Source organism: Megachile rotundata, chromosome 13, assembly GCF_050947335.1.
Source record: "Megachile rotundata isolate GNS110a chromosome 13, iyMegRotu1, whole genome shotgun sequence".
Taxonomy (NCBI): Eukaryota; Metazoa; Arthropoda; class Insecta; order Hymenoptera; family Megachilidae; genus Megachile; species Megachile rotundata.
The window spans coordinates 13,890,893-13,903,288 of record NC_134995.1 but is presented as its reverse complement, the minus strand read 5'-3'; the positions used below and the strand labels follow the sequence as shown (position 1 = coordinate 13,903,288).

General features: G+C 44.8%; 1 protein-coding gene across 16 annotated transcripts in view; it reads right to left on the bottom strand.

Annotated features, from left to right (window-relative positions):
- Window positions 1–12,396, bottom strand: part of LOC100877689 (uncharacterized) — a 49,501-nt gene that overhangs the window by 15,331 nt on the left and 21,774 nt on the right. For 5 of the 16 annotated variants that reach the window (XM_012280840.2, XM_012280841.2, XM_012280846.2 and 2 more), the window contains exons 2-8: window positions 9,767–11,499; window positions 4,279–4,470; window positions 3,307–3,417; window positions 2,810–2,899; window positions 2,543–2,629; window positions 1,845–1,943; window positions 165–233 (exon numbers count right to left, since the gene is read on the bottom strand). In XM_012280840.2, coding sequence (XP_012136230.2) covers window positions 165–233; window positions 1,845–1,943; window positions 2,543–2,629; window positions 2,810–2,899; window positions 3,307–3,417; window positions 4,279–4,470; window positions 9,767–11,458 — 2,340 coding nt within the window. In that variant the 5' untranslated portion in view covers window positions 11,459–11,499. The remainder of the gene's footprint in view (window positions 1–164; window positions 234–1,844; window positions 1,944–2,542; window positions 2,630–2,809; window positions 2,900–3,306; window positions 3,418–4,278; window positions 4,471–9,766; window positions 11,500–12,396) is intronic. The other 11 variants (XM_012280847.2, XM_012280848.2, XM_012280849.2 and 8 more) reach the window with 9 other exon arrangements.

Sequence of the window (12,396 nt, the reverse complement as noted above, 5' to 3'; positions counted from 1 at the left end):
TCATGGGAATATTGTTTTACGATTAAATACCCATATGCCAAACGAACAAAAAAACAAGCATTTTGATAAAGAAAAAAGCGGATGCTGAGAAAGCTGCTGCTCGAACGGCAAAAGCGACGAAGAGACGAACCGACGTTATCACGGTTATCTCTTCAGGGGCTTACCTCGAGCCTCGGTCGATCCGTGTCCTTACCCTCGCTCGTTAAGTTTGCCAAACTACAGTAGGAAGCCCTCTGTCCCGAGGTTGGTTTCATAATATTTTTTTGTCGGTTAAGGTTTCATGCACGGCCGGGTATTGGGCATCGAACAACAAAAAGAAAGAAACAGCACGGGCTGTGGGTTAGTGTTGTAAATATTCGAAGCGCTACCTTCATTCTCGTGTTTCTCGGATACAGCGGTTGCCACACTGCGATTGCTTTTACTTTGGTTATTGGTCGATCATTTTACAAATTGAATCGAAAAAGTACGGAGACGATATACAATTTCGCTAGCACATAGGCGATATTAGGTTATATTTAATGCTCTTAAAAAGAGTTATAAAAAGAGGAAGGAGGTTCTAAATGTTAATAGCAGGCTTTTGATTAGAAGATTAGTTTTTAATATTAGTTACAATCGATACCGTCGCGTGCACGGCTGATTCAACTGACTCACCGAACTCGACGGATTAATTTGATCGATTCGAAGAAAATAGAATGTTCCAAATGATTTAACAGTTTTACCGATAACGCGGAAATCGATACTAGACGCAATTCTACCGCGACAGTCAACGTATACTCGTACCTAACTAAAACGACTAGCTCTATTAAAATCGTCTAGTAAAAGCAGCAAATAAAAGAATGAATCCCGAACGTCCTCGATATCTATAAAAAGTAAATTTTGTCTGCGACAGTTAATTAATGTTCGAAATACGACGGACGCTTATATTCGACCTAGAATCTTGGAAGCGTACTTTCGAACGCATCCTCGTATCAACCAATGAACGCGTTAAAAAAGAAGCCTTGACCAAGAGTAAACTACGTCGACGTGACTCGAACCGTTTTTGAGCCAAAGAAAGAGCCGTTCGCCGAGTTAATTGATAAGCAAACAAGAACTCGCGAATACGACCGAATTGGCAAGGACACCGTGAAACGTTGGCACCCACCAATTGATACGAATCTCGGCAACCGCTGCATCGTCGGAGCGAAGAAAAAGAGGACAAAGAACGAGAGAGGGGTCAACATCGAAGACAGACTCGGGTCTTTTTTTTCGAGCTTCGCTAGCAATCGCCTTTCTTCTTGGCACGTTCTCCCTTTTGTATGCTTTCTCTGACACTGTTCGGGTGTCGAATCGACGCGCAAATCGAAATTCCGATTGTCCAACGACGCGTTCGAGCGAACTTGGAATACGAAGATTGGTGGTAGTGGTGGTGTCGAGGACGATTTCACTCGGGTGTATCTCGGCGACGGTGCCGGGAATTATGTCACTCGACTCGAAATCCGTAACCGGATAACCGATATAAACGAACGGCGGATACATCGTGAAAAACTGGCAAGCAAGACCTCGATTCTCGGCCACCATCGCCGTAAAGTGGGGCAAATGAGTAGTAGGTTATTATCAAAGCCGGCCCTCCCTTAAATGGAGAGACAGCATTCGCGAGCGTGACGACCAGCGAGTACGCGGAGAACACGGCCCGTACTCGAGCGGATCACTCGCGTGTACGCGCGAACAATCATCCTCCGAGTCGTTCGTTCTTTTCATTCTCCGCATTCCGTCTTGACTTTCGTAACGCGACTATGCTGGATCGAAATATTTTATCCTGTAATCTGTCTCCGATGTTGCCCGACAAGTTCACGAAAGGTACTTACAAGGGCCTTGACCGACACCCCGACGAAGACCAGTGCGTCTTTGGTGAACTTCGAGTAACCCTTCTCGCATAATCGTAGATCACCCAGCGACCTTGCTTTCTACGACCGTCCGGAGCGTCAATGGCAAGTCAGATTAGAAGAGGATAGTTTCGCGCAGTGACGAGCTTTGCGAACTTATTCTTTACGCATTTAGATCGTTCGCTTTCCCCTCTATTGGCAAGTAGCGAAATTCCTGAATCGTCAAATTCAAAGTACGTTCAAGTTCACAAAATAACCTACATATTAAAAATCGCGTATATCGTTCCGACCAAAGATTACCGATTCATCGAATTTCTGAGATATCGTCTTCGCAAAGCTCGTACTTGTAACGCGATTAGTATGCCGTTACGATAATCAGGATAAATCGTTTGTTCGCCGTCTGGTTAATCGTATCGCTACGCATCTCGAAGCAAATAATAGGGGATGTTCGCGAAGTAGTTCATGCAATAACGACTGTTAATAGGACTGGCATTTCTCAGCCATGCTGTGATCGTAACAGGATCGCGTCGAATACCGAGTAACATTCCAGAGCAAGTAATTAATCTATCGAAACGACTTGGTGCCAGATAAACACCTGGTGAACTCAAACATCCGCGATTCTCGGCTCAAGATCGAAAAACGACGAACGCTATCGAATCGGGTGACAATGACATACAAACCTCCTCGTTCTCCATCGCGTGATTCGTTTTCCTGTACGCCGTTTGATCGCCGTCGCTCATGTTCGAGATGTCGCCAAAGCTACGGCACTGTTAGTGGACAAAATACAACTGACAAAATGTGTGTTCGACATCCGTTAACAAGAAAAATCGCAGCCGCGCACGATAATAAAGAAGCGTTATCGCCAAGTTAAATTATCACGTAATTCGTTAAAGTCCACATAGAAGCTTAAATTATTCGTTCGGCTGAATCAGGATCGTTTCACTTACCAACTGTTTGATCGATACACCGGTCGCGATCTTTTCCTTGGAACATCGATCCTGTTCGTTGCGACTCGTCTCCGACACGTAAGTCTGTGTCTGCATGCACAAAATGCACAGGGTACAAAAGCTAATCACATGCGACCTAGGACTTCTCTACTAGGATCTTCGATTATAGGGCTAGTCCCATTTGGAGGGGTCATTTTTAAAGCTAATTGTAAGTGATGTTTAGAACTAAGGAACTTGAAACTTTTCGAACGGACTTGTACACAAGGTTTACTCGTACAATATATACAAAATTTGTGAATGTTGCTAAAGAAACGGAGCTCGTTACAAGATCGCTTCCTCGAAGCTTTGCCGATCTCGCTACATCCAAAAATCGCGACCGATAGTTGCGAACAAGACTCGCGATTCTCGATTATAATTTCGCTACGCTAATTCTGAAACGACCGAAGACGTAAATGACTTGCCTCGTAAATGATTGTGCTTCGAGTCCCCGAACTTACCAGAGACTTGACGTTCACGTTCGACAAATCATCTTCGTCCGAGAAATCAAGCGCTTCCGGATGTATCTGTCGGGAACCAGGGTGCATGCTCGGTTCTTGCATGTTACAATTCTAACAAACACAAAAACAAACACGCGTACATGCAGGCTATCCAAGTTAACTTTACGATAAGATCATTTAATTTAATCTCACGATAGGATGTTTCGTTTTTAGTAAGGAGTAGAACTATGAAATGTACAAAAATTCTTCGATGCAACAGATAAACACGTCCATTTGTTAGAGATAAACACACATATTTTAGAAAGCTTTTCGTTCGCAATCGATTCCGGTTAATGTTTGTCCATTTTTCCATTAGGTACTCGCCACGAACAAAGTTTCTAGTTACACCGATGATCTCTGGCTGATCAGAAGACGTATCTTTTTACTTCTCATTGAATATCCAGAATCGAATTGCTCGGAAACTCTGTTGTTAAGAAGATAAAAAATAAATATTCCCACGTATTTAATGGGCAAAGACCCCTCTCTTTCTCCGCTACGATCTCGTCCATTAATTTTCTTTAAATGGTAGAACAAAAGGTTGTAGAGAAAACGGAAAAGTCCATAGAAATGCTCCTTTCTATCGACGGCGATTAAAGTGAAAATTGTCTGGAAACGATTTACTCCGAATCGACCGCATGCAAATAAGGATTAAACATTGTCTTCCGGTTTTCTCGCTAAGACGATCATCATCCATCGACGTAAATGTTCCAACGCCCCTAATTAACACGACGTTAACGATCCATGCACAACACGAGTACTTGTACCAACGTCGCGTCTTCTGTCGCCTCGATCGTGATACGATCGTCTTTTCCAACATCCGGTTGGACTCGCGACGCGCGAAGCCGTTTTCCGCCAGCGAGAAAGAAGTTTCCCTCGCGTGCTACGCGAAAGCCTGTCGGAAAATCAACGAACACGCTCGCGACGTCCACTTACCACGGAGATGTTCTCCTTCTCGAGCTCGCTCTTCTTGCTCTTCTTGGTCTTCTTTGTGCGAGGAGTGAGGTTAGGCGAGGCATCGTTTCCGGCTACCCCCTCGATCTTCTTTTTCTTCGTCTTCGTTCCGACCTTTGTGCCTGGAGAGGTCACCGTTGTGCTCGTTGTTAACGTCTCCTCGCGGCTTTCGCTCTGCGGAAAAAATACACGTGCTCAGATTATTTGCGGGAATTAGAAGCATCTCTAGATACGCTCTTAGATATTGAAACCATAATGGTCCTCTACTCGATTAACAGAATGCAAATTAAAGAGTTTCTCGTATTTGATTCGCCGAGTCTTCGATCATTGTAATTTTCAATTTCGAAGAAATTCTGATGCGCAAGGATGTTGCCGTATAATGAAAGGATATTGCTATAACAATTTTCCTAATAATAGATCTCTGGAGTTCCTTGGACTGTCATTAAACATCCGGAGGAAGGAACTTTAGCTCGGACGATTATGAAAGATCGGAAACAAAAACGTCGATAACGGTAATCGTTCAAAAAAATGACACTTTCAAACGTTTTATACTTGCACGAGGTTCGTGAACGAGACGATTCCTTTTCGCAATCGTTTGCTAAGTCGAGTCTGACGAGCGGCCTACTATTTTACATATTGGGAATGTGACACCGTGTAATTGCGACACGAGTTTCTATCGAGAAATGTTTCTTCTTCCTTTCGAAAGTAGATCGATCGCATCGTGAACGTAATTTCGTTCTATGATCTGCCATCAGCTGATCACGCGTGTGGCATAGCTTAACACCAAAACTACCAAACCGGTCAAATGACCGCTCGACAAGTTTCTTATTACAAGGTACTCATTTCGTTAAAGTACATTCCTTGAAATCAGAACTGATTTTCATCAAGATTAAGAATAAATGTGTGTACTAATTTATGTTTTGTCGTTTGTTTATTTATTTTTTAACTTCATTTTTAATTTCGAATTAAGTACACATTATATGTCGGTAGGACCCAATCTTTGGTCACTTATAATCTTCAAAACGAAACTGGCTTAATTTCATAATAGATGAAAAACTTTTTTCGATCCAAAGATAACCTGAAGTTTTGAATATTAATATGCTCGCTCACGACAAGATGACGAAGATATTACGCGTAACAATATCGTAATTCCAACATTTTCTTGCTAGATGTTACAGTAACTTTCCTCCGCGCATACAATAGAGAGAGGAATGCGTTGTATCGCGATCAATGAGCAACTCGTTGAGGAAGAGAGCGAGTGTCGTGCATTCCTTTTCCACGAGTTAACAAGGTATTAATGACCGGATAGATATGAATCGTGGCGTCCACCGATCGTGCCGATTCAACGTGCGAATCCGCGTTCACCGTCAAGCTACCAAACATTTCAGATACATGGCAATTTGTAGTCAGGAATCTTTTTTAGAAAAACATTCACGCTTTTCATCGAATAAACCTGATAAAGTTTTCGACCTATTGTACTTGAGACGTTTGTTAAATATTCATAAGCAACGAGGGCATCGTTCCAACAGCAAATTGCATCAAGCATTGGTAAACAAACGATGACTAGCGCGATATTTGCAACTTGCAATTTCCTTTCTAAATCATCCTATTGTTCGATGTACTGTAATTGAAGATTGCTACTCTCGAAAATGATAATTTCTGTAATTTTGATAACTACTCTGAAAGAAGGAACGAGCATGATTTTAATAATCTAATGATCGAATAATTCTATGCACGAAACGAAAATCTTGCAGATCCTGGAATTAATTGCAAACACTCGCGTGATGCGTTCACGAATAGTTGGGATAACTTAATCACGATCTTATTATTAATGATCAACGCGATAGCTCGTTACTAGCGTCGCGTAAACTCTCGAAGAACTCGATCCGAATCGCGATTACGACTGCATTCTTCGCGAAAGCCGACCGACGAGTCACGCAGACGTGTTTCTTAATTAACATCCCTTGCGGTTTCGCGCGGATTCCTCGTTTCGATCGACGAGAATCGTCGCGTGGCGATTCCCCGTGATAAATAGGATGGTCACGGTGAACGAGATCAGCCAGGAACTTTCGTAACGTTGCTTCTAGACTTTCTAATTCACATACGATGCTTCCTCGATTCACTTTCACAAGTTTCGGGCAACTTATGTATCTAATATTGCACGCACCTTCTTCCGTTCGATTCATTGACACGCGCGTTTCTTCTTTTTACTTTTTTAACATTTAAAAAACGAGCTGGATAGATCGATCACACCTCCGACACAGGATACTAAAATGTTTAAACGAAAGATTCTGACAATTCGCTTCGCAGCACACTTTCTCGAGCTTCGCGTTCACTTGAACGTTCCCCGAAATTCTTTACACGATTGATCTATTCAGCACAGACACGGATTAACGTTTCGAATCCACGAAAATCCTGTACGAGCACCGGTTATTCACTCGGGAGGACGACGCGCGTCTGCCTTCGCAAAGAGGTCGACGAAAGCTGACTGAAGAACTTCGAAGAGTAGACGAGAGGGAAGGCGAGTAAAGGAAAGATAGAAGGAGAAAGGGATCGCGTTTCGCGACTAGCTGGAGTAGAAGATGATCGAAAACTGCAGGATATTTTGAAGAACGGTTACACTAGGAACTGAATTACCCTTATAACAGTAAATCTGCTAAAGATTTCGAGCATAAACAGTGCGTAAAGTTCGTATAAATATTCAACGCGTAGGCGGTAACCGTACCTTGTGCATTCAATTATAATACATTGGAAATGAAATTCTAAATATTTTCTAGAAATAATTTCTTGTAATCCCTCACATTCTATCGCTACGGTTTACCTAACGCGTTAGATTGCGTTAATACCTATTCCACGATATCCGATTGAAGCACGTTTCGATCGAAAGTAAAGCGCGAAGTACGAAACGCGAAGAATAAAAATCCTACCTGAGCAAAAATCATCCTCGAAGAGCCACCACGAAGGACGAAGAAGTTGTATGGATAACCGTTGGATCGAGGAGTCCAGAGATGTCTGAACGTCGAAGAAGAAGAGTTAAGGGGTTCAGGAAACTCGGTGCTCTCCAAAGCGTGTACAGCGAGAGGAAATCGTGGGGATACGGTGGATTTCCGCGATTGGTCGTTTCCAGCGGACACGAAGCGACGGTTGGTCGCTTACGCGTGGCCAGGTGAAACACGAAGAGGAACTAGACGGTGTTCAGGTAGCAGAACGATACGTAAGCCGGCTGATCCAGCAGACGGAACCGTAGGATTGGTCGACGATTCACCGTGAAACGTTCGACCTCGATATCTTCGGTTAAAGCGTGCTTCAAACGCGTTATGTACGTTTGTTTCTCGAACCGCCTTCTCCTGTTAGTGACATGTATGAGAGAACTGGAGCGTCTACACTTTTTATCGGTGAAAACGTGAATTGGTGGAAAAGCTGTGTGACACTTTGGTACTTCCAAGTGGAAAACTGGACACGGTTCGCTCGTTCGATGCGTGATAGCGATCGGTGTGTCGTGTAAATTTTATTGACACGTTCAATGATCAAGTGGAATCATACACGTATAATCGGACACATTCAATATGTAATTAACGAGAATGTCGAATTTCTGCTTTTTTTGTACGATACGAAGTTTGATCGATAGCTAGGTGAATTGTACGAACGCGTGTCTATGTAGAAATAATTGGAAGGAGTCCATTGAACTCGCCATGACCGAGTAGGGGGTTTTTGAATATTAATCTTCGAAGATGCACCATCGTGTAGTTGAACACGAAGGAAAGCACAAACTGTCCGAGGAACCTTCTGTCGAGTCAGTCGAACAGCGATTTACGGGAAATACCTATTGAAGATTCGATCGATCTCGGTTAAGCTAGTTCCCAGAAGAATAGGTTACTAGATGCGTGGACGACATGGGCGGTGGTCGTTGAACCGACTTGTCTGATAACTCGGTTTCGTAGCGACGCCTTGATAAACGAGCGGATTGCTTCCGGTACGTGGCGATCCGCTCACGTGGGGCCCTGTGAATTATCGTGCTCGTTTCTATTCGTGTCGTCGAGCTACGCTGAACTTGTTTCGCTTACTTGAACCGACGATATTGTGCATCGCGGAAATATTTCTCGTTAACGTAACTTATTATACATTATGTCTATACCTCGCGATTACGCAATCGATTCTTAAGCACCGAAAACGGTTAAACTCCTTGGGAGTCTTTGGGAAACGATCGTAAATGTATTCAGACACGAATGACGCGACGGTCAAAGTATGTATTAATGACGGTAACCGCTGCGAGTTATGTTGGAAATCAATTGGTCAGTCGAGGACGTTAAACAGCAACCTCGCCATATTTGGACAGGCTGTAACGAGTGTTTGCATCGGAAACAAGTTGTCAACTCGCTTGGTCGTTATCTTTCTTCGAAAGTAAAAACTCTGATATCGTATTTTTATCGCGCTTCCTGCCACGAAACGGGAATTAAAAGAAAATCACGACTTTTGATATTTTATCGTCATTTGCCGATGACGATATCAAAATTGCAAAATTTTAAACAAATCTATTATGCGACGCGGAACTCGAATGCTAGAACATCCAAATTTATTTCTACGAAAGTTTGCCTAGTTCCGACACGTCGATACCGATCGACACGACGCGCTTAATCGAACGACTCGTTAATTACCAGGCGCGTTGTGTTTCGACCGGCGTTACCGACTCCACGTAATTCCGTTCGTAGCCATGAACTACATTCGTTCGTTGTTTCCATCGTGCAGTAACGCGTGCATGCTCGCGTGTCGTACTCTTACGAGTGTCAATGAAGAGAAATAACGTAGAAGGAAAGTGGTTACGCGTGGTTGCGCGGTGTCAACGAGCCAATTACACTTCTATTCTTTAATTAAAACCGCCACGGTTCGCGTAACGTCATTCGCGCCTCTTGGAAAGTATCGCTCCGTATTTCATACAATTGAACAGACGTTGCGTACAAAAAGGAATCGTCGTTGCTGTACGGCCAAAGAACGCGAGCTTATCTGTGATTTCGACGTTGCAGAGAATTAATGAGATTAATTGTTACCGGCACGAAATACGCGTGGGAGCAGCGCCGTAATTACTGTTGCGGTGTAACAAGGCAGGAAAAGCGGGGCCGGAATGACTCGTTTGCAAAAATTACTCGATACACTGCGGAGGAACGCGAACAACCTCGTCGCATGCTGTTTTAAAATCTTCTGTTCCATAATATATATTTTGCTCCAAACAATGGACGAAACGAAACGTTACACGATCGATACAAATTGCGGAACAATACACACGGTAGAACGTTAACAACACCGAACATTCCCGTCGGAACAACAGCAATCAGCAAACGCAAGCATCCAAACAAAGTCCGAAAACCGTTTCGGTGTTAAATGCAATTGCTCGAAAACGGCCTACCTTGCTCGACCTGAAACTTGCCTCTGTTTCTCGTATCGGTAGATTAAAGAAAGCAACAACAAAACTTACGTCACACGCGTTAGAAACGTCGCTGATCTCGTCATCGGGTGTGGCAAGCGGTGCACGCAGAGAAGAATCGAGTTGTTCACTTTGAATCTGTTCCTCGAGCTGCGGTTCCGTCTCGTTTTCGAGGCACCTCGTTTCCGAAAAAATCGTCACGTTACTCTCCGATATTACCACTTCGGTCTTCTCGATGAACGTAGGCTCCGAGACAGACAGTTCGCTGGACGATTCCACGATCACGTTCTGTTCGTCCGCGTTATCGTTCGTTTCCTCTTTCCCATGCGCTTCCTCGTCAAACTCCGACAAATTGTCCGCAGGAGCATCGATCTTCTCCATCGAAGGCTGCACCTCTTCCTGGATCTGCTGATCGGCATTTTCCTCGCTCAACACTCGACGTTCGGTGTCTATGAACTCTTGAGTGCTGATGGCATCGGTGGAACTCTCGGATCGACTCATGCCATCGTCGAAGCTCCTGGACTGCGCGGGAGAGCCTGCAACCTCCTCTTCCGGTTCCGAACGAGTCAAAGTCTCCTCCTTGGGATTTCGATCCTCTACCCCGGGCATTTTCGCGTCCTCCTCCGGAGAGAGATCTTTGGAATCGTTATATTCCGGCTCGAAAGAGTCCCCCAGTTTGCTGTTTTCTCGCGGCGAAGACTCTTTGACGAATTCTTCGACGGCCTCTTGGCACAGGGTTTGATCAAAGTTATCGGAAAATTGGCCGGTTTGTTGACCTTCTGTCTGTTCCGTCCAGGTGTCCAGCTGCTCGATTTTCGAGGGATCACACTCCGCCATCGTTGCAGCTTCCGTTTGGTCAACGTTTTCGTCGACGGTCTCCAGCACAGTGTCCTGAACCTCTTTTTCCTCCTGGTACTTGTCAACGTACATAACAGGCGTCGTGATTACTCGCTCCTTATCCGTCTCGTAGCTCGGCTCGAACGACTCCTGGATCATGCTGGACACATCGGCTGGCCTATCCGCAGTCTCCGTCGACCGGGAAACAGGATAATTGGGACAAGGATCTTCGTTGTCCTCGTTTTGCTGATACGGTTTGTCATCGTCCAACGTGTCACGTGCCGATGTATCGATCTCGAGCGTCGTTGTTTCTTGAACGACTATCGCGCTGCCAACTTCTGGCTGTTCGTCGAATACCTGCTCCTGTTCTTTCTCCTCTTGTTGCTCGTCTCTCAAGCCAACCTGAATCGGTTCCGGCTTCACGTTCTCCTCGTAACCGATTTTTGTGTCCGGTGACATGTGACCGTTTTGATAATTATAAGATTTCTCGATGAGAGCAGAATGCTCGGTTTCCGCGGCGATGAACTCTGAATTTACGTCGACGATATCCGGTTGTCTGTCCAAGACGATCCTCTTCACCGTTTCCGGTTCGTTGTTCGTTTCTTGTTCCGCGTCCACGTCGTCCAGGCCCGCTTCGGGCTCGTTGTTCGAACAGATTCTCAGAGCCAACTCGCTCTCGATCAGCTCCTGAAGACTCTTGTCGTCGCTGTCCAACTCGTTACGCGTGTTATTAGTCAGGATTAGATCGTCCTCGTCGTCGTTGGTATCGCACAGCGAGATTAGTTGTTTGTTACTCGCGGTTAGGTTATCCAACTCGATCAAACCATTGTTAGATTGAACACTGCACACCTCGCTTTTCTTGCTACTTACTACGCTGATCGACTTTTTCGTCGCCACCTCCGCCATTATGGCGCGCCCGGATCCTCGGACACTCGCACCGTGGACACCTGCAACGATAAAATAACCTCGTTTTAGGAAATCAATCGGGAAACAAGATTTTCTGGGCGTTTCGCGCAAAATCAACGTTGACCGCTCGGTCCCGAGCTTCCTCGCGGCGCTCGGAAGAAGGTCACCGGATATTTCTGGACGAACAATTTTCTTTGCTCTCTTGCCCGAAGAACGGTCTCGTAGAAAGCGAAACTTAATTCGACGACAAAATTAGACACCGCGTAGATCGTTTCCACTTTAGATCGTCGATCTGGCCGCGTTGCGCGAATTACGCAATTTTTCGTTCGGCATTATTAACGATTAACGAAACATCGTAATTATGACATCAGAGATCATTTACGATATTTTATCGATTGTCATGTATATACTTTTTCGACTAATCCTAACTAACTTTTCCAAAAAACTATTTAGGTATTTAAGTACACCCTCTAACTAAACTTGATCCTAAAATACAGAGTTTCCAGACACCCGTGAATATATTTCTAATAAGCGCTGGAGAGAAATGGAAAGGAATAACAGCGTTGTTACTGTTATCTTGGTGGTTGCAGGGGTGAGCGCGACCTCATGCAGGTTGGATGCGTTCCTCTCGCGTAAACATCCGCGATCCAACGATTACGAAAGTATGCAAGCAAAGGAACAGGAGGATTCTATCTCGAAGCAGCGGCCGCGTCTATTCTTAGATTGCTCTGGATTCGTCGAACAACGAGAGAATCCCGCTTTCCTTCTCTCGCGGGCTGTCGCGTGATTCGCGACACAACGTGGGACCCGCGACAACAACGCGAGCACACCGGTCACTCGTTCGTTCGTTAATTTCCCCCGACGGCAGTTTCCATCGTTTTCTGTTCGAAATTAACGGAAGATACGAGCGTATGGAACCGTAAGGGAAGCGTTGCAGG